Source organism: Cupressus sempervirens, chromosome 7 (assembly GCF_028749045.1).
Source record: "Cupressus sempervirens isolate cs-2001-9-10 chromosome 7, ASM2874904v1, whole genome shotgun sequence".
Classification (NCBI taxonomy): Eukaryota; Viridiplantae; Streptophyta; class Pinopsida; order Cupressales; family Cupressaceae; genus Cupressus; species Cupressus sempervirens.
In genome coordinates this window covers 702,636,656-702,657,461 of record NC_143124.1, presented here as the reverse complement: position 1 = coordinate 702,657,461, position 20,806 = coordinate 702,636,656, and the positions used below count along the sequence as shown (strand labels likewise).

The following is a 20,806-nucleotide window of genomic DNA, read 5'->3' as shown; positions in this document are numbered from 1 at the left end:
ACCAATTTTTGTTCCAGTTAGTTCTTCAATTGTAAATATTCTAGCTTGTACATCACCTATTGTTACATCATTTTAGGGAGGCACATCAATTTTGGATACAGTTGGTACTTCTCTAAGTTTTTCTCTAGTTGGACCAATCCAAGTTTTAACTGCTAGTCCAACTACATCAACTATTGTTTCCATTTCTAAATCTAAGGAAGCAAGAACAAAAATAAAACCAAAGACTCCTCTAAAACTTCTACTTACTGGCAAGGCAATTGATGAAGATATAGACTTCGATTTAGTGTGATGAGATTGTAGCTTCTTGTGGTGGTATTGAGCTGCAAGGGATTGTAGAATGTAATCACTAGATAATTTAGTTGTAAAAGGATTTACACAGAGAAAGGGCATTGATTTTGATGAGATATTTTCTCTTGTTGTTAAAATGACTTCTATTCATACTATTTTAAGTATTGTGGCTATTGAAGATTTTGCATTTGGAGTAGCTTGATGTTAAAATAACCTTTCTCCATGGTGATTTGGATGAAGAGAAATATATGGTACAACCATAGGGATTTGAGGTCAAAGGTAAGGATAACTTAGTGTGCAGATTGAAGAAAATTTTATATAGCTTGAAGGAAGCACCTCGGCAATGATTTCTTAAATTTAACAATTTTATAAATGAGCATAGTTGTCATTCTAACCATTGTATTTATTTTAAGAGGTTAGATGATGAAAACTATATTATTTTACATTTATATGTTGATGATATACTTGTAGCTAAGTTTAACATGCGTTACATTAAGGGGTTAAGAGAAAAGTTAGCACATTCATTTTCTATGAAGGATTTGGGGGCAGCAAAAGATCCTTGGTATGAAAATTTGTAGAGATAGAAAGCACAAAAAATTGACATTATCTCAAGCTAATTATATTGATAAGGTGTTGCAATGTTTCTCTATGGAGAATGCTAAAGCTTCTAGCACACCTTTACCTAGTCATTTAAAATTGATTAAGGAGATGTGTCCAAAGACACCAGAAGAGGAGGTTAAGATGTCCAAGGTATCTTATGCTTTCAATTGTAGTCAGTTTAGTGTATGCTATGGTATGCACTAGGCTAGACATTATACATGTAGTGGGAGTTATTAGAAGGTATTTGAGTCATCTAGGGATTGAGAATTGGAATGTAGTCAAATGGATTCTCAATTATTTGAGAGGAACTCTAGTAAGTATTTACATTTTGGGGGCTCTACAATTGATTTACAAGGCTATGTTAACTTAGAGTTGGTAAGGGATCTTGATACCAAGTGGAGTACTACTAGTTATGCATTTACTATTGGTGAAACAACAATGAGTTGGATTTATTTGTTGTAGAAGGCTAATGCTTTATCCACTAGAGGAAAAGTATGTTGCTACTATAGTGTCAACCAAGGCGATTATATGGTTTTCTTCATAGAAGAGTTGGGGAATCAATAAATGGAAAATTATTTATTTATAGATAGACATAGTTCCATTCATCTTCTGAAGAACTTTTCTCTATATTCAAAGACAAAATACATACAGTTGCAGTACCATTTCATTCGGTTAGTTTTGGATGATGGATAGTTAAAGCTGGAGAAGATACATACATATCATAATCCAACAGATATATTTACCAAGGTAGTGTGCAAGGAGAAGTTGAACTCCTCTTCATCTTTGGTTGGTCTTCTAGACTGAATAGAATAAAAGAACAATAGAGTCTAGGATGGTTTGATATTTCAATAGAAGCTAAAGGTTCAATGATGCTATGATTAGTCTCTGAATGGGAGGTTATTGGTGGAGAGTTTGAAAAATCTCCAAGTGGGAGATTGTTGTGATGTGGAGCCTGATCAGACTTAGAGTTTAATTTCCCCACTTTACTTAATGCAATTTCTCCCCAAATTATTATTATGGGGGTTTGGGAGCAACGCCCCCAAGAAGGGGTCAAGGGGCAGTACCCTAGGTGTGCTTCCTATTGTAGTACAAGGTGGGGTTGAGGGGAAACACCCCCACAAGGGTTTTTGAGGGCAACATCCCCGAAGCCAAGTAATGAATTACTATTGCAAAAGGCATTGAGTATTATTTTTCTATTAGATGACATATTCTATCCCTAATTTAGTAAGTGGAAAAAATCTTGTATAAATGGCTTAGGGTTATAGATTTCATAATGTATGATGAAATTGTAGCTTCTTGCAACAATATCGACTTGTAATGGATTGAAAATTATAATAAATTAAAGTTTAGTAATGACAAGAGAAACTTAGCTGAAGCAAACAAGTCTTCACTACCACCTAGATTAAATGCTAAAAAACTTTCTCTCAACTCCATTAAAGAGAGAGAAAAGTATGCTAGGATAGATTCTAATGGTCCTCTATCCTATGATAAAATCCTAACTAGGACTCTTAAATTTGTAATTGAGAAAAAATATAATAATGTAGATTATTTGATTGAGCCTAAATTTATTGAAGTGACTAATGAATCCTCTAAACAAGAGATGAAGATAGTTGAGAGAAAATCTCTCTCTAATGACAATAAGAAATCAGGAAAAGATATCCTAGATTTTTTTAATAGGCTTTATAATAACTCTAAATCTCAATAATCTAAATGATGCACATAAAATCCTAACTAGGACTCTTAAATTTGTAATTGAGAAAAAATATAATAATGTAGATTATTTGATTGAGCTTGAATTTATTGAAGTGACTAATGAATCCTCTAAAAAAGAGATGAAGATAGTTAAGAGAAAATCTCTCTCTAATGACAATAAGAAATCAGGAAAAGATATCCCAGATTGTTTTAATAGGATTTATAATAACTCTAAATCTCAATAATCTAAATGATGCACATTCACAACTAGAACATGAGAGGTCTTGAGATGCCGGATAGAAAGTACCTAGTGAGAAAATGGTGTAACAATCTTAAATTGAAAGATATAATTTTCCTTCAAGAGATTAAGATAGTGGGTTTTAAGGCTTACAACATTCTAAATTCTTATGGGACCAATCAATTGGATTTTAATCCAATCATACCTAAGGTAAGTGGGGAACTACTATAATGGTTGGTCCTCAATGGGATGATAAAATAATTGCTAATGATGTATCTCCATGTCAAAAATCTCTATGGGTCCCCTTTAAACACAATGATAGCAACATTGGAATATGCAACATTTATGCCCCTAATGAATATAGGGAAAGAGCTAGTTTATGAGATTGTCTTATCTCTTGTCTTCTGAAGGCCCAATCAATTTTTGCAGGAGACTTTAATATGGTGGAAAATATAGAGGATAAAAGTGGAGGTAATCTACATAACTAGAAAGGGAATGAAATACTTTTCAGGTCTAATTTTAAGAGGAATTTTAGAATCATTGATCCTTTGGCTTCTAAGAAAAATTCAAATGATATTTGGTTTACTTTGAGAAATAATTAAAGAATTTATTTCTGATTGGACAAGGTATATGTAGAAAGTCCCACCTTCACTTGTGTTTCCAAGCTTGGTCATGCTTCAGTTCGTGTCTCCCCAGTATCAATGTCAGATCACTATCCAATCTTAACAAGTGTTTACTTAGAGGACTCTAATGTCAAGACAGTGGTAGAGGAAGGAAGAATGGCTCTATTAATCTTAATGTCTCTCTATTGAATGATGAAGATAGTGACAATTCTATGAGAATGGTTACTGCCTTAAGTAAATTTTATAATCAAGCAATGAGAATCAAGGAAAGATGGTCTTTAATGGTTGATGCTTGGAGGAAAATTTATTAGATTATTGGAAAGAAACAAGCTACTAATAGGGTTAACAAAGAGAAAGATCTACAAAATAATCTAAATAACATTGAAAAAGAATTTTAAATTAAATGATTTGGCCCTCAACTAGAAGACTAGTTAGTTTGTATTAAGGGGAATTTAAGGAGGTTGCAGTGGTTTAAGATCAAGGGGCTAAAAATTAGGGCCAAGATGAATTGTATTAGAAATGGTGATATAGGTACCAAGTGATTTTTCAATATCATTAAAGCTAAGAAAAAAGGGAAATGATTTAGGGGATCCAAATTGAAGGAGCCATCTCAAATGATCCTAACAATATTAAGGAGGAATTCTTTAACTTTTATAAAAAGCTCTTCACTTTAGAATATAATGAGAATGATAGGTTATCCCTAGTCAAGTGTTTAAAACTTATTCCTAAGAAAATTTCATCAAAGGAAACTAAGAGAATGGAGAATCCCATCAATCTAAAAGTGATTGAGAGTGACATCACTTCCTTAGCTAATGACAAGTCTCTAGGTCTTGATGACATCCCACTTGAATTCTATAAGCACAACTTAGAGTGGATTGGCCCTAAAATTTTGGAGTTGTATGAAGATGTGTTTGAGCAAGGCACCTTAGGGGTAGATATCAATCAAGGAATTATAATTTTTTTAGTAAAGGTGGTGATAGGACCCAAGTTAAGAATTGGAGGCCTACTCTTTTAAACCTGACATGTAAGAATATTGTCAAGGTTCTTGCTAGGAGAATAGGGGACCCGCTTAATAATTTTATTTCTTCTACTCAAACTAGCTTCATTAAGGGGAGATTCATCCTTGATAATTTAATTACTAGTTGGGAGGCAATGAACTTGGCTAAGAGTGAGGACCAAAATGAAGTAACGGTATTGTTATAGTTGGAGAAGGCATAAGATAGATTTGAATGGTCATTTGTCATGGGCATGCTTCAGGATTTTGGATTTCCCTCTTATTTTGGTAAATGGATCAACATCCTCCTTAAATATGCCTCCACAATCATTGCTATTAATGGTGAATTATAAGATAATATTAAGCTTCAAAAGTCTATAAGATAAGGGTTCCCTATTGCTCCTGCATTATTTTTTCTTGCAACATATGATCTCTATTACATTCTCAGTACTCTTCAACTTGGTCCTCTGGTCAATGGTATCACTCTCCCTAACAAGGAGATACTACATAATGCCTAATCTGCAGATGAAACTGCATTATTTATTGTTTTGGAGGAAGAGAACTTTGACAATATGTATAAAAGGCTTCAGTTCTTTTGTCTGGTCTTTGGATCTAAAGTGGCCAATCACAAATCTTCTATTATTGATTGACATCCTGAATCTGGATTGGATTGTGTCTAAAGGATGGTAGTGACCCAATCCCAACTTTATTATTAGGTATTTGAGGATCACTTTCCCTATTGACCCATCTCTTAAGGATATGCAATCTTGGCTCTTCTCTAAATTGAGAAGAAGTACATGAAGTGGAAGACTAATCTTCTCTCTATGACATGGAGGATTCAAGTAGTCCAAAAGGTTCTTTTAGCTCATCAAATGTATTTCTCTTACACTTTATTATTTTCTAATTATCAATCCAATAGTCTAGAAAAGATCATGAGAGATTTCTTTTGGTCTGATGGTTTGGGAACAAAAGGAGACATTGTGTCAAATGTGAATGGTGTTGTCTTCCTAAAAGGTAGGGGGTCTTGGTAATAAAGACTTGAAGATTTGTGGAATTTCTTAGGCCTCTAAATGGACCATTCAATCCTTTTCAAGGGAGGAACCATGGAAGGTCCTAGTTAGGAACAATATTACCAAATTTTCTATTAAGAAAGGTAAAAGTTATGTTTCTCTTTGTGATAAGGACTTTGGTAACTTCTAGTTGTCTATCTTTAGCTCTAAGGTTTTTTAGTCTCTCTAGAAGGCGTGTACCCATGTTAGGGATTTTATTATGTCTAAGGGGGCTGTTGGAGGCTCTCCTACTTAGTCTATCATAGACAAATCCTTATGGTGGGGAGTGGAGGCTAATGAGAAACCCTTAGCTCTAACTCAAAGTTACTTTGCTAAAAATTGGCACAAGTTTGGTATTTCTATGGTGCAAGATATTTTTATTGAGAATCGGTTAGGGACTTGGGAGGAGATCTCTACCGGGTTCAATATCCCTAGTACTTAGAAAAGCATTTTTTCTATTATCTATAAAGCTAGGGGTAGATGGTTTCCTGGACATATTATGAACATTAATCATTTTTTTGCAGCAGACCAAATGGAAAGATGTCACATTTTTTAACAAGGTCTCTACTAAATAGATATATTGCATGTTGAAAAGTGGTTGCTCTACCTTTGACAAAGTTAACCATAGATGGGGGTTGGGATGCTCTATTTCTAAAAGACATTTTATCTTTGACTATTTCTAGCATTCCTATTGTGCAAATGAAAAAGGATTGTTTTAGATGGTTGCATCACTTAAGAAACTTTTTGTTTGGTTTTCTATCTCCCATGAAAAAGGTAGCATCATCATGTGTGATCTTTTTTCTATTCCTAAAACTTATGAGAATTTTTTTTTTGAGTGTAGTTATGGTCATGGTGTTTGGTCTATTTTTTTGGTTCTCCTATTATTTGGAATGGTGGTTCTGGTCTCTCATGGAGTGAAATCTTTTATGGTTTTGTGGAATATTTTGACCTAAAGACTAAGACTTTCTGGTTTGTCTTAACTTGTGAGATCTTGTGGCTCCTATGGAAGGATAGGAATGGAGAGATTTTCCATAGGAGAAGGAGACAACTTACCGAGTTTGGGTGAGTTCTGACATAGGTAGAAGTTGCCTTAGAAATATCCAAGGAAAAGATTATGATGTTGATGAGGGAAGATCAACTATTGATCCACAAGAAGGATGTGATCTCCTTCCAATACTTCTTGGTGCACAAGGACATGCTTAATCTGAGGGAGCTTGAAAACTTGAACTAGCTCATTCAAAATTTCAATATTGAAGACAAGACTATTGGGTTCAAGGGCCATACACAAGGGCCCCATAGTGCTGAAATTAATATTAGCAAAGATTAGTTTCCTAGCAACTAAAGGATGCATTATTATTGCATTTTAAAGTTTTCATTTTTGGCTATGTTGTATCTAGTACTTTAGTTTTGGTTCTATATCATCTTCTATTCTTAAGTCTCTACCATGGTTATATATGTTGATATATGAATATACATGATGTATACATCTGGAGTCTATTAGCTAGGGGTGAGTCTCAATCCTTTTTATAATTTTGGTTCTTAAAGTACTTTTGATGTTACACCAGACTTGCACTTTTTTACTATCAACATTTTTCTTCTTGCAACCATAGAATATACTTTATTTTTAACAAATTTCCTGTAGCATGGATGTTTCTAGCTCTTGGTGCCTATATAGAGTCGACTGAATTCAAGCTAAACATCCCTAGTCTAATAATTAAATGAATCTCCATGCGAGAAAGATGACTATTCAATATGGATTGACTATGGTCCTTGGATTAACCATTATCTAAGGTCATTAAATTAATTATGAGGACAAGAAAAGGGAATTTCCAAGTATCTTATGTGGTGATTCCCCCACCCCCCTCAAGACACACCAAATCTATCACACTAGATTGGAGGGCGTTCATCTCATTCTAGTATAATAGATTTAGCCATTAAAACATTGCTACTTAAAGAAGAGAAAAAGGTATCACCCTTTCCAACTAGGTTTTCAACATTCTTCTTAAATAAATCTACCAATGTAGTTGTATCATCTTCAAATTGAATGTTAGCTAATTTCTATTAGTTGGAAAGCATAATCACTTTGACCCTTGGAGATAATGAATCATCTCCAAGCATATAAAATACCATGTCTTCTGAAATGACAAATAGAGAAGGGGCCAATGGGAAACCCTATCTAATGGATCTAGAAATGGGAAAGGAGATATATATAACACCAACAATCTCCACTAAGGTTGTGACTCCAATCATGAGGTAATTAACCATTTAGAAAAAATACTTAGAAACCCTATTCATTAAAGTATCCTCATGTTATATTCCCATTCAATACTTTAATAGATTTTTCACAGTTTATTAAAAAAAATACAAGCCTGATATCTCCAACATCTAGCCTAGTCAATGACCTCCCAACAAGTAATTAGGTTTTTCCAGAATAAACATTCCATTAATAAATTTAGGTTGAGTGGAGTTGATCACTTTGGATAAAATGTTTTTAGTCTTAGAGTGAGTGTCTTGGCAAATATTTTATAAGACACATTGAGTAGGTTACTAGGCCTCTAGTTCTTGATTAAATCTTTGTCTCCATCCTTAAGGAATGAATTTATAACCTGCCCAATTTGGTAACAAGACCAAGATATCTAGATTCAATAGCCTCTTCATTTAACATCAAAAGATCTTTCCAAATCCAATCAATTTTATCCTTATAGAACTCGATGGGTAACTCATCAAGCCTTGGGGCCTTTCATTGTTCATTTCCAAAATGGTATTATTGATTTCCTTTCTAGATATAGGTTGATCTAGTACCCAAGGAATATCTCTCATCTAATATCCTTGATCTTTCTAGATATAGGTTGATCTAGTACAAAAGGGTCAAAGAGCTTGATCTTGAGGCCTCTCCACCATTTTGATATCCTTGAAAAGTACCCAAGGAATATCTCTCATCTAACACATCCAATTCCAAAGTGAAATTATATCATTGTGGTCATTGGGAGCATAAATAGAGCCTACTCCTACCACTTTTCCATTTAAGTTAAAAATAACCCGCACCATTTTGTTCCAAGGGGAAGAATAAATTTATGCCACCTAGGTCCTGTAAGGATGACAACATCCCCCTTACCATTACTAAAATTTGAAAAAATAGTTTTGGAGCACTTAAGAGAAATTCCAAGATGGAATTCGGTTGCTTTGATTTCCTAAAGCATGAAAAATTCATAATCCTCATGGTTCCTTAGAAATATTTTAATCACATATTTATTTCATGGGACTCAAGTCTTGTAACATTACAAGAAATAAATTTGGCATTCATTAGGTAACAATTTAGGGTTCGATGTCCATAGGAACTTTAAAGCTATTAAAACATTTAGGTAGTTTCCTTCTTGGGATCTTAAAGGGTTTGATATTGCTAACTAATTTTGGGGGCCTACCCCCCTTCCTCTTGGGAAAGGGCTCCACATCTTCATAGAAGATTTCATATTCACAATTCTTTTTCACTACCACATCTTTCTTAGTCCTGTTAGTGTAGTTTTTTATTTTTCCTATTTTGCTAGGTTTTTTCTACACTTTTAATAATCTTGCTTAGGTTAATAAAGCATGTCTTATTAGGTGAATGGTTGTGAGGTGTCACCTTCCTGCATGTGAGCATCCATTAGCTATCTTGGGAAGATACTTTGCTATCTTTAGTTCAATAGATGGTTGCTCCTCATTGGTTGGTGTTGCCAACTCCTCCCTCTTCCTAGCCTATATAAGCATGCTACCTGGCTTGTATTTGTATCTCTTGTTTTTGCATCCTCTTAATGCTATTTTTCTTCTACCATCTACATTTCTCTCTTGGAGACTAACTCTGTGTTTGTATTTTGATTTTGTGTCATTTGCATTCATAGTTTAGATATTTATTCTTTGCACTAGTTTTCTAGGTTATTAATCTCTTCAGATTCTAACAAGTCCTGGGTTTCTTAGATTTCTTCTTAGAATTGAATATAAATAGTTCACCATCCTCATCCCTACTGACAAAGTTGGAAAATCTATCTTCATCTCATTCTGACTCACAACTTCCATACTACCTCTAAGAGCCTCTTCCTCACTACTTTCATGAAAGCTATTAGAATTTCTATCCATATGAAGGGGAATAAGAGGCTTGAGGTTAGGAGGAGGGAGGGAAGGAGGAATTGGGATAACTATGTATTCCTAATCATAGTTTATCCTCAAGATTATAGGAAAGCTTGATGGCTTCCAACCCACCAATGATCGAGGCATCATCTTTGCACTCGTTAGCCAAGTCCACTACAAGGGAGGTCACTAGAGGCCCATTGTCACTAGGGGAAAAAATTATTATATGCATATTTGAGGCTTAGGAAATAGGTGGGTAGGAGAAGATATATTGTTAACTGGGGGAAACATTAGGGGACCTATGGTACTTCTTAGTTTTTTCAAGTACAATCTATTGGGCATTTTGCATCACGTGCTTAGGTTTGTGAACCAAGGGATGGAGACCAAGATTGATTTTATTAAGTTTGGGGAGAGACTCAAGTTGGGAAAGATCACATTTCGTAGGAGGGGGGTCCTTGAGTTGTTGAAGGAAACTTGCAAGACATCTAGTGTGGCACAAATTACCTTAGAATTAAAAGGAGGAGGAATGCCAAGAGAAGGACTAAGGAAGGGGGTAGAGAAGAGAAATGAACAACCACGGAGTTCAAAAATGGCTTCTTTTGGAAAATGCTTAATAGGATCGATAGAAATAAGAAGTCTAAATTCAATATGAGGAAGTAAATTGTTAGTTTATCTACCCTCAAAACATTTCCGAGGGGTTTGAGAGCCTAAGGAAGAAGGTTCCAAAGAAAAGGGGCTAGATTACAAATAGTGATCCAATAGGGGATGACAGAGCCAATATTTTGGCATTGATAGCATCAGGTGACCATGACAAGGTCCTATAACAAGATGAGCCAATCCTCTAGAATTGCTTGTTGATCACCTCTTTTTGGGAATTAGGGTTAGCAAAGAAAATTAGAATACCTTTTTGAATCATTCTCAGGTAAGAAAAATAAAACCCTAATTTTGTAGTCTACACATTATGTAACCATTTAGTCAAGTATGATCTAGATGGAATCTTATTAACATCTTGGGCCTCAAGAAAGATGACCGAAATCCAAAGTTTATTTTTCCCCTTTATGGCCATGACCATTTGGGTACTAGGCCTAAGAATACAAACAGGGGTGGTCAAATTCTTACGTCAATCTCACCCTCTTTCATATCCATCTCTATCACTTCCCAAACAACATTCAAACCTTGTTACTATTGGCAATGACATTTCATTGCCGTGAGCCTGTTTGAAGGATATGGGTTGTTCAAGTCGTTAGGTTGTGCTAATGATTTTTCTTGCACACTTGAACTGTCTTTGGAATGTAGAGTACCTAGAGCATTAGTCTCCATATTAATTTGGTTTGATGAGCCCACTACATTAATTTCCCTTGACAAGAGTAGATAGAAAGTATAGTAATGGAGGATGACTTTCTACCAATGAGGAAGGCCTCCTCTGATTCTTTCCTAGGCATTTAAGCCTAGTTACAAAACCTTGGGTTTCTTAGCAACTGTCTAAACTTACTTAGGAGGTGAGTGTTTTTCAATGTGAGTAAGAGAGATATAGAGATCAAGATAGAAAAGGAGAAATAAGGACATGCGTGTGAGTGGGAGATATAGAGATCGAGATAGAATAGGTGAAACACAAATGTGTGTGTCTGAGTGAAAGAGGTTTGGAGATAGCTATAGAGAGGGAGAAATATATGAATAACGAAGCAAAGAAATAGTAAGAGAGGGGTTGAGAGGGAGAGAGGGAGAGAGGTATAATGGGAAAGGAGAGAAAAAACTAGTCTCTCTATATCTCTAAAACTTTTAATCTAAATTTTATATTACAAATTTTAAAAAATTACAATAAATAAAATTGTATTCAACAAATAATTATAAATTAAATTAATTCTAATATCTTTATTTGTAATTTTAACAAAATATATAAATAATTAAAATAGTTTTTACTTTAAAAAAAAAACTTTAAAAGAATTAGAATAAGTAAAATATATAAACAATAAACTACATTTTAAATTTAATGAAATGAAGAAAAATAAAGCTACTTTTTAAAATTTAAAATATTATAGAAAAGATAATAATAAAGGATATTCTTATTTTAAAAGTAATAATGATAAAAATATATATAATTTTAGATGTTCTAGCTATTTTTCAAAATTGGTATTAAATATTACTAACTTTTCACAATTCATAAGAATGTTTGAAGTTGTGTTTCAGAATTGATGAAAGAATCTTTACACAATCGAATTTAAGAAGAAAATCGTGATATTAATTATCTTAGACATATTTAAATTAATTAATAATTTAATGAAAGGGTGCATTCAATTTTTTTTTTTTTTTAAATCAAATTGAACTCGTTTGAAGTCGGCTCAATCAAATATTAGAAAAGTAAGTATTTAAATCTAGAAAGAAATAGAGACCGAGTTTTATTATTTGAATATCCAGCTTGAAGTTTTCTGTGAGCAACTATTCCATTGAATTCTGCAAATACATGATATCTTGCTTTAACCTTTCTGTGAGCAACTATTCTATTGAATTCTACAAATTGCAAATACACTGTTTTTCAAGTAATTTGATACAGTTAGAAATGGAGGGCTATAATGACATTTCTCAATTATCTAGTATTCTTTCAATATTGCAAGACAAGGAGGCAGACGAGACTGCCAAAATGATAGCTCTAAGTAGCTTGTGTGAGATTCTAGCCATGGCTTCTGAAGAGTTTTATGTTGATAATTTTATACCTGTTTTAGTTAAATGTTTGGAGGAGGGAAGCCCGGATATAAAGCTATTAGCTACAAGAGCTATAGCATATATTTGTGATGTTTTTCCATGGATTTGTGCAAATGTTGGGAGTGAAGGTGCAATTTCATCTATGTGTGAACACTTGATCACTATAGATTACATGGATTTAGCAGAGGAGGTATGTTTATGCTTTTTAATTTATTTGTGATTGTTTTTAATGTTTAAGTTGTCAAATTTAAAAATCTTTACTTTTATATGTACTGGCACAATTATAATATTTAGGGTTTCTTATTGAAATTTTATAAGTAAGACAGTTTAAGTTGAAGTAATATTGAGATGGTTGACTTATGATACATTCTTATGAGCGTCACCTAAATGCAGTAGTGCGCAGTATTCCAATCATTGTCATGCAAGATGGATTCTTGTGAACCACTACTTATAAAACATAATTGCTGACTAAATCACAATTTGACTTCAAATCATTTTGAATTTAGATTAATTTGTATATTCATTTTTACTGTACTGTCTATTACTATTATGGTAATGTGTTGAAAATGAACACGTTCTTTCTAAACAATTTTTAAAACTGTATTGTGACTGATTTGTTGTCCATTACTTATGATTGTCTTTTATTGTTCTGCTGATATTCAGTGCTTAAAAGACCTTTTAAATTTGATTTTTACCTTAACCGAAAGTCACTGCCATACATTTTCAAACAATGCAGTTTTTAGAGATTCAAATTTGAGATATGTATATGTTTAGTTTTAACAGTGTCGTCCATTGCACTGCAGTCTGTAATGGCCTTGGAAAAGATCTCTCGGAGGCGTGCATCCGCTTGCCTTCGTGATGGTGCTTTCATGGCGCTATTGCTACATCTCGATTTCTTTTCCAGTGCTGTTAAGGTAGGCTATTGCTTCCAACGTAAGCCCTCTTACTAAATTTCTCCGAATTTCGACATACATTCTTGTGTCTAAACAAATTTAATTTTTTTTACAGAAACATGCATTGTCAACAGCGGAAAATATTAGCTTAGAACTTTCATCCTCTACTATTGGTATGGCAATAGATCAAATTCCAATACTATTGGGCTTCTTATCAGATCCTGATGCTCAGGTACATTTTGAATTCTGATTCTCCACATACAATTATTTAATATTTAGACTGTAATCTTGAACTGTAGTTATTTTTATCCAAGGTTTCTTGTTTCATGAAGTGTTGTGGGCCAATTTCTTCTATTTCTCTTACTTCTAAGATTCTGTCATTTAACTGCTTTTCAGTATTCTCTTCATGACGGGGACAGCAAAGTCTAACAAAAAAATATGATGGATTTCAGATTGTAGGACATGCATGTGTGTGTCTGTCTCGAATTGCAGAAGCTGCTGCCGATGCTTCTATAGATTATTTAGAGGATCTTTCTAAATATGATCTGATAGCTGAAGTTATAAGCTCAATTTCTGCCACCAACTCAGTCAGTAGCCAGGCATCTCTTAGTTCACCAAGATTCATGGTAATTTTATTCATATTACATTTGGATGAGGGTATTTGAATTCTAGGTGATTTGTTTGTTTTGAATTCTAGGTGCTGAAATAACTCTTTTGGTTTGCTCCAGGCTCTGTTTGCACTGCTCTCAAAGTGTGCCAATGCTTCTGCTATATTTTCAGGACAAATGATTGAAATGGGCATCTCTAGTATTTGTAGGGACATTCTTGTTTCACAGATGACCATTCTTCTGTCTCCAAACAATCAAACTAATCAGGTTCACTCTCCTCTTTCCCAACCAAAAAAACTTATTCAAATCAAGAAACCAACTAAGGTAATCTCGTGGATTGTGGAAATTTAATGACATAATATGTTGACTGAATTTAAACTGTTGTTCTTACAGTTGTCTGCGATTGTATCCTTTGTGAATGTTCTTCTTCCGTCGGTATCCACTGAAGAAATTTCACTTCCCACCAGTGATAAATCTGGTGATACACAGAACTTCATTACAGAAAAGCTATTTCAAGAAAAACCTGAGCTTTTGATACAATTTGGAATGAATCTTTTTCAACTTATGATTCAGGTACAAAAGAATATAAATTGAATCTAGTTTAGCAGTAACATGAGTTTGCACTATTTTAAGTGTTAATACTTTTGCAGGTACACGGTTCAAGTATCAATGCCCAAGTTAGCCACCAGTGCCTACAAGTCATCAGAAAACTATTGTATCTCAGCACTCCAGAGATGTTTAAGTCTCTAATAAAGGAAACAAACATAGCAAAGTATATCTCATTTAATGCAAACATTTTTGAATTATTTACTATTAGCTTTTATGTTTCAGAGACCCAAAACATACCTGAGCTTTTACATATGTGCAGATTTTTGGCAGGAACTTTATGTGGGAAAGATATTAAAAGTTCATTGACAGCACTACAGATGGCAGAAAATTTAATTCAGAAACTTCCGGACATGATTTTCAATATGTTCATGAGAGAAGGTGTTTTTCATGCAGTGGGGACACTTATATCTACAGGAAGCAGTGTCTCAAGAAAGAAGGAAACTGATGCAACACGAAATACATGGTCAGACTCAGAAAGTGAATATGAAAGCGAAGAAAGTCGAATAGAAGAAATCGTCAGTGCTCATGCAAGGCAATTTAAGGCAATATACTTCGATTCAAATCCAGGGACTAGAGCTTCAAACAGTTTTTGCAAGTTGATAAATCTTTGTAAGAAGTTAGATGGGGCCTTGTGTGAACAGAGTAAATCAAAGAAGGGCAAACAGAGCAAGGTTACATATGACAGTCAGTATGGTTTCAATGGGAAAACTGAAGGCAACCCTAGACAGGGTAAGGGGAGAAAAGAACGAAAGGGTAAAGGGAGTTTTGCTGTCCCTGATGACAACAATATAACACAAATAATTGCTGATATTCTGGCCCAACTGTGCCAAGATGATAGCACCTCAACTTTTGAGTTTGTTAAAAGTGGGGTTGTGACATCCTTACTAAACTATTTTACAGACAGAGACTTGAAAAGAGAAAAAAGTCCAAAAGCTGATTCGATTGCACATCAGTTGGAAACAAGGAAAAGACTTGAGACGTTTGTCGATCTCTCTCTCCCTTTGATTGTTCATGGAAAAGAAACACCATTGACTGTTTTAGTTCGGAAGCTGCAGGATGCACTTTCCTCAGAAGATTTTTCTTTACAATTCAGTCAGGGTCCAAGGTCACGCAATAATGATCCTATAAAAGTACGGTTATGCGGAGGACAAGGAAAAAGAGCTCTTTGTAGCCCGCCTCCAACTATTCTTTATATAGAGCCTCCGGCTAGGATCACTGATATTGAAGATTATCTGTGTCATAGAATGCAGATAAATAAAACTGAAACTAACTGTACTAGTAACGTGGCTAAGTCCGGTAACCCTGTGACATCTACAGATTCTGCAGAAGGGGGATCTTCAGAAAGATTGAGGTCATCAACAATAATGGAAAATTCTGCCACTTCTACATCATCCAAAGAAGGAGAACCTACAACTGATTTGAATGACACACAAATAAAAAGTGCGGCTTCAATGGGAGATGCCTTAGAGAGAGAGCCACAACAAAGATATCAGCAAGGAGGATTTAGAGATGAGGTAAGCAAGCTTAATTTTCAATGGTTCCAACTGACTCCTAGATTTTTACAATTACATCTGGTCAGCATTTAGTGGTAGAATGCCCATAAAACCTGTGAAAGTTGAAATTACAAAATAACTTCTCTAATGTTTTAACAAATCAAAAGCAGCCTTAAGTTTCTGCTATTTTTGCTGCTAGTTTACTATTGCTCTTGGTTGTCTCTTGTTGTTCTGCAATGCTTTTCCTTTATCTTCATGATGTACTAAGGGTCTGAAGCCTTTCAAAATCCCTGTTTCTATAATTGAGAACAAATTGATGGATTAATACTTACGTTCTTAATTTGTATTAATGTTCTTGTATCAAAGGATGCAAGTTTTTGTTTGATTCCCCTGTGTAGCATTCAATCAATGCACTTTTTGTTTGCAAAAGTAGGATCCTTTGGTTGTTCCTGTTGAGCTTTGACAAATTATGGCTATGGATGACTAATAAATAGTAATATTTTGGAAATGCTGACATACCCTCTTTGCAGAGGGAAATAAGATAATGGATGATTGTGCAAGTTTCATGAGATATTTGATTATAAACTATGGCCAGTGTATTTACAATTTTATAATGTTCTTAGGGGATATTGGAGGAACCAATATCTATCTCTGTGATGGAGGGGGCGAGTGACATAATGTTGATGGATACGGCAGATGCAAGTGAAATAGATGGTTAGTTTGCAGTCTTATAGTTAATCTATTAAAATTAGAGATTTCATAGAAGGGAAGTCCGATATTTAATGTCTTTTCCCATTTTTAGCAGATTTTAGAACAATAAAAGCAGGATCTAATAGTTCAGAAGGATCCAGCAGAAGTAGGGAAAATCCTACATTTAATTTTTTCGTTGGAGGTAAACTGCTAGATAGATCATCAACAATATACGAAGCGATTCAAGAAAACATGGAAGTTGAAGGAGATGAGCCAAGGGATTCAGGGTTGGAGTATATTGATGACTCGATTAGGTACAAAGTTCACAAAATTAGATATAAGAGGGCAAACACAGCAAGGGGAAGGAATTTGAATGAACGAGATAAAGAGCATTGTAGAAAGATAAATTTTAGGAATTTTCCTTGTATTGACAAGATTTTGCAAGGAAAGCCCCCTTGTGGTATACAAAAGAGAGATAGCACACATGATATCCTGTTGCTTCTTCAAGTTCTTGATGAACTAAACAAATCAGCTTCTTGCTTGAGAGCTAACAGCTTATCTGATGCATTTGCAAAAGGGAGATTGAAAAGCCTAGATGAATTGAAAGAAAATGTTCCCACTGTTCCAAGAGAAGAATTTTTGAGTGGTACGCTGACTGCAAAGCTAGCATACCAACTACAAGATCCAGAGAAATTGGCTACTTCTGGTCTGCCCAATTGGTGTCACCATTTGACTGAAAACTGCCCTTTTTTGTTTCCACTTGAGATAAGGAGGCAATATTTTATGTTCTCTGCATTACATAAGATATCTCCACATTCAAATGTGAGAAACAGTGATGCTGCTAGGCCACCACGCCTAAAGGTTTGCATTTCACGAAAGCGTGTATTAGAAGCAGCTAGACAAGTGATGAACTTGTGCTGTGGGCAGAAGGGTGCCCTTGAAATCCAGTATTATAATGAGGTTGGCAGTGGTCTGGGGCCAACTCTTGAGTTCTATACACTTATTAGTCATGAATTACAAAGGAGTAAAACTGGACTGTGGAGGACAAACGGAGGGGAATCAGGTCAGGCATCTCTGGGATTATTCCCTCGTCCTTACCCACCTCATACAGATTCTTGCTGTGGAAGAGAGAACATCAATGTGATAGAGAATTTTACTCTTCTTGGGTTTCTAATGGCTAAAGCTCTTCAAGATGGTCGGTTTATGGACCTACCTCTTTCCAGGGCATTTTATAAACTTCTTCTTGGGAAGGTGAGCTTATAAATGATAAAGCTTCAATTTATTTCAATTTAGGTTGTTAATTGAAACTGACAAGTCATTTGGGCATGCAGGCTCTTGATTTATATGATATCAAGTACTTTGATGTTGAGCTTGGAACAATATTGCAAGAAATGCAAGCTCTTGCTGCTCGAAGGCAATACCTGGAGTCAATGTCAGCTGAGAAGAGCAAAGAAATATCAAATTTACATTACCATGGCGAAGAAATTGAAGACCTGTGCATTGATTTCACTCTTCCTGGTTTTCCCCACTACCCTCTCAAAGCAGGAGGCAGCAGCATCTTGGTACATTCTCAGAATGCCTTTTTTGTGATTTTTGGCTGTTACAATAGAGACATTTGTTTCTAATTGTCAATGCTCCATAATACTTAGTTGTATTCATCTCCTCTTTATTTTCTGCAGGTTACAATAGATAACATAGATGAGTATGTTTCATTGGCTGTGGATACAACTATTGGTTCAGGAATCAGGCCACAGATTGAGGCCCTAAGAAAAGGGTTTAATCAGGTGAGTGACCTTTCATTAGAACTAGCTCTAGGTTTGTTTTTGTCAATTTGATCTATTGGTTTGGTAATTTTTACAGAAGCACTTCTAGATTTGACCAATTTGATCTATTGGCTTTAGCATTTTTCATAGAACCGATTCTAGATTTGAATTTATTAAATTTCCACTTGTCCAAATTATTAAATGCAGTTTTTGGTACCTATCTTGATTTTTGAAAGCTGTTGGTGATTGAATGCTTGTTTCCATTGCTTACAGGTGTTTCCCATCTCAACTTTGCAATTATTTTCAGAAGAGGAATTGGAAACACTTATATGTGGTGTGCGTGACTTATGGAAGGTGTGCATGAACTATGAAGCGGTTCAATTGATTTTTATATATCATAGTCTCTATCAATGTTTGGGTTTTGAAACGTAAAATGTTTTAGCAGGATGAAATGCTAAGGAACCACATCAAATTCGACCATGGGTATACTGCTCAATGTGATTACGCAGTGGATGTGAGTTATTCATTCCCAGCTCTTACGTTCGGATTTTTAGAGTTTGTTTATTTCTTGCTGAATTTTGAGACTCTAAAACCCTAGATCTGCAATACCCTAACATCTTTTTTTCTTAATTACGTGAAGTTTATTGAGATCATGGGGCAATTCACACCAAAGCTGCAGAGAGCATTTTTGCAGTTTGTTACTGGCTGTCCAAACCTTCCTCCGGGTGGTTTGAGTGCTCTGAATCCAAAACTGACTGTTGTTCGCAAGGTAAGTGCACTGCTCACATTTACAAGTATAGATTCATTAATCAGATTTATTATTTCCAAATTTTACATTTTCTAAGCACATGTCTTCGAAACGCAGAATCCCCCAAATTCAACAGAGGCTGTTGATATGGATTTGCCGAGTGCTATGACTTGTACAAATTACCTTAAACTCCCTCCTTACTCAAACAAGGTTTGCCCTTCTCCCTATTGAATCAAGAACATTTGTGATGTATTTTATGGCTCTCTAATAATTTGTTGTGGTAGAATATGTTTGTAATGATAAAAATAATTGCAGAAAACAATGCGTGACAGACTGGTGTATGCCATTACTGAAGGGCAAGGATCTTTCGACCTCTCATAGAAACAGAGGCGATTGAATCATTCAGAATGTTGGCATATTATTGAGCTCCACGAAATGATTTCGGAAATTTAGAAGACATTGGTCACTTATGCCCATTCAAATGCAAGACCCTTAGCAGATTGTCTCGCTCATGATGAAAATAAAATTCAAGGAACTGTTTGCCGCGTTACAGAAGTTTGAATGAAATAAATGTACAGATAATCCAGCAGTGCACACTGATCGACATGTCTGCAGAATGGGAAGCCTCTAAAATTGAAAGTATCATGTTACTTTGTTGGTTGCTTAATTCCAGTCATTCTGTTTATGCCAACATTGAAGCTATGGTTAAATTTGATGCAATGAGCATGTTCTTGTAATTCTGTTGTAACTATGTTTTTACAGCTGCACTGTCTGATTTTTAATTCTTTATTTATTAAAAAATGGTTGTTGCTATTATGACTTGTGTTCATGGCAATGCTAATGGCGACGACATTAAGTGTTATTTTAACTCTAATTTTAACATAACTTGTCTCCATTCTTACGTATATGCAATATAAACCAAATAAATGAGTTAAGTGATCATTAGAATCAATATCAATTTCAACATAAAAATTTCTGTTGGAAATCAAACAAAGTCATGTTTTACTATTATAATTTAGTTTACATGGATTCTTAATAAACTACTTGTTTAATTTTCTTTACAGAGTTGCTTTTACAATGTGGAAGCTTGTGTTGAACCAATTAGTACATAGTTTGGTTTGGGGGATTTATGAAACTCTAAGTTTGATCCTTACCTTTCTCTTATTTCTTTTACATTATCATTAATATTAAATTAAAAAACCATATAAATGATAATATGATTAGAACATAAAATTTCTTAATATTTACTTTGATACATGTATGGTAGTTTAGCTTTTGTTAGCTATGTATATCTAATATTATCTACATAAATATATAGATATAGTCATACTAAGCTATGAATCTTAAGACATTTTTATGAAAGATAGAAATATTTTTTCTTTTCAATGAGAAAATTATAATCTTTTTATAGTTATATTGATCCACATCAAATTGTAATATTGCTATCAGTGGTGTAGTCTTCAAGTCAAATTAAATGGCGCTCCTTTAATGAGTATTTGTTAGGAAGAACCCATCTGTCGAATAATGAATGAAACACTTAACACTCATTGCATCTAGGTGATGCTCACAAAGATGAAGAATTGAGTCTTCCCAAAAGATCACTCATCCCAACACAAGATTAAAACATTAGACAACTACAATGATCATCTTAAAATCCTTAACAATTACCAAAATTTATACTTAACTAATTTCTTCTCCAACTAAAAGAAGTCCT

The 20,806-nt window shown here is 34.5% G+C and overlaps 1 protein-coding gene across 1 annotated transcript; it reads left to right on the top strand.

Moving 5' to 3' along the window:
• The first annotated feature begins 12,145 nt into the window (after positions 1 to 12,145).
• On the top strand, positions 12,146 to 19,473 carry LOC149549154 (E3 ubiquitin-protein ligase UPL3-like). The gene is made up of 17 exons (XM_089794271.1): positions 12,146 to 12,478; positions 13,092 to 13,202; positions 13,297 to 13,413; positions 13,634 to 13,807; positions 13,910 to 14,056; positions 14,183 to 14,362; positions 14,440 to 14,561; positions 14,658 to 15,912; positions 16,515 to 16,605; positions 16,694 to 17,832; positions 17,913 to 18,143; positions 18,261 to 18,365; positions 18,618 to 18,698; positions 18,787 to 18,858; positions 18,985 to 19,113; positions 19,210 to 19,302; positions 19,408 to 19,473. The coding sequence occupies exons 1-17, from the start codon at positions 12,146 to 12,148 to the stop codon at positions 19,471 to 19,473; spliced, it is 4,446 nt and encodes a 1,481-aa protein (XP_089650397.1).
• The last annotated feature ends 1,333 nt before the right edge of the window (positions 19,474 to 20,806 follow it).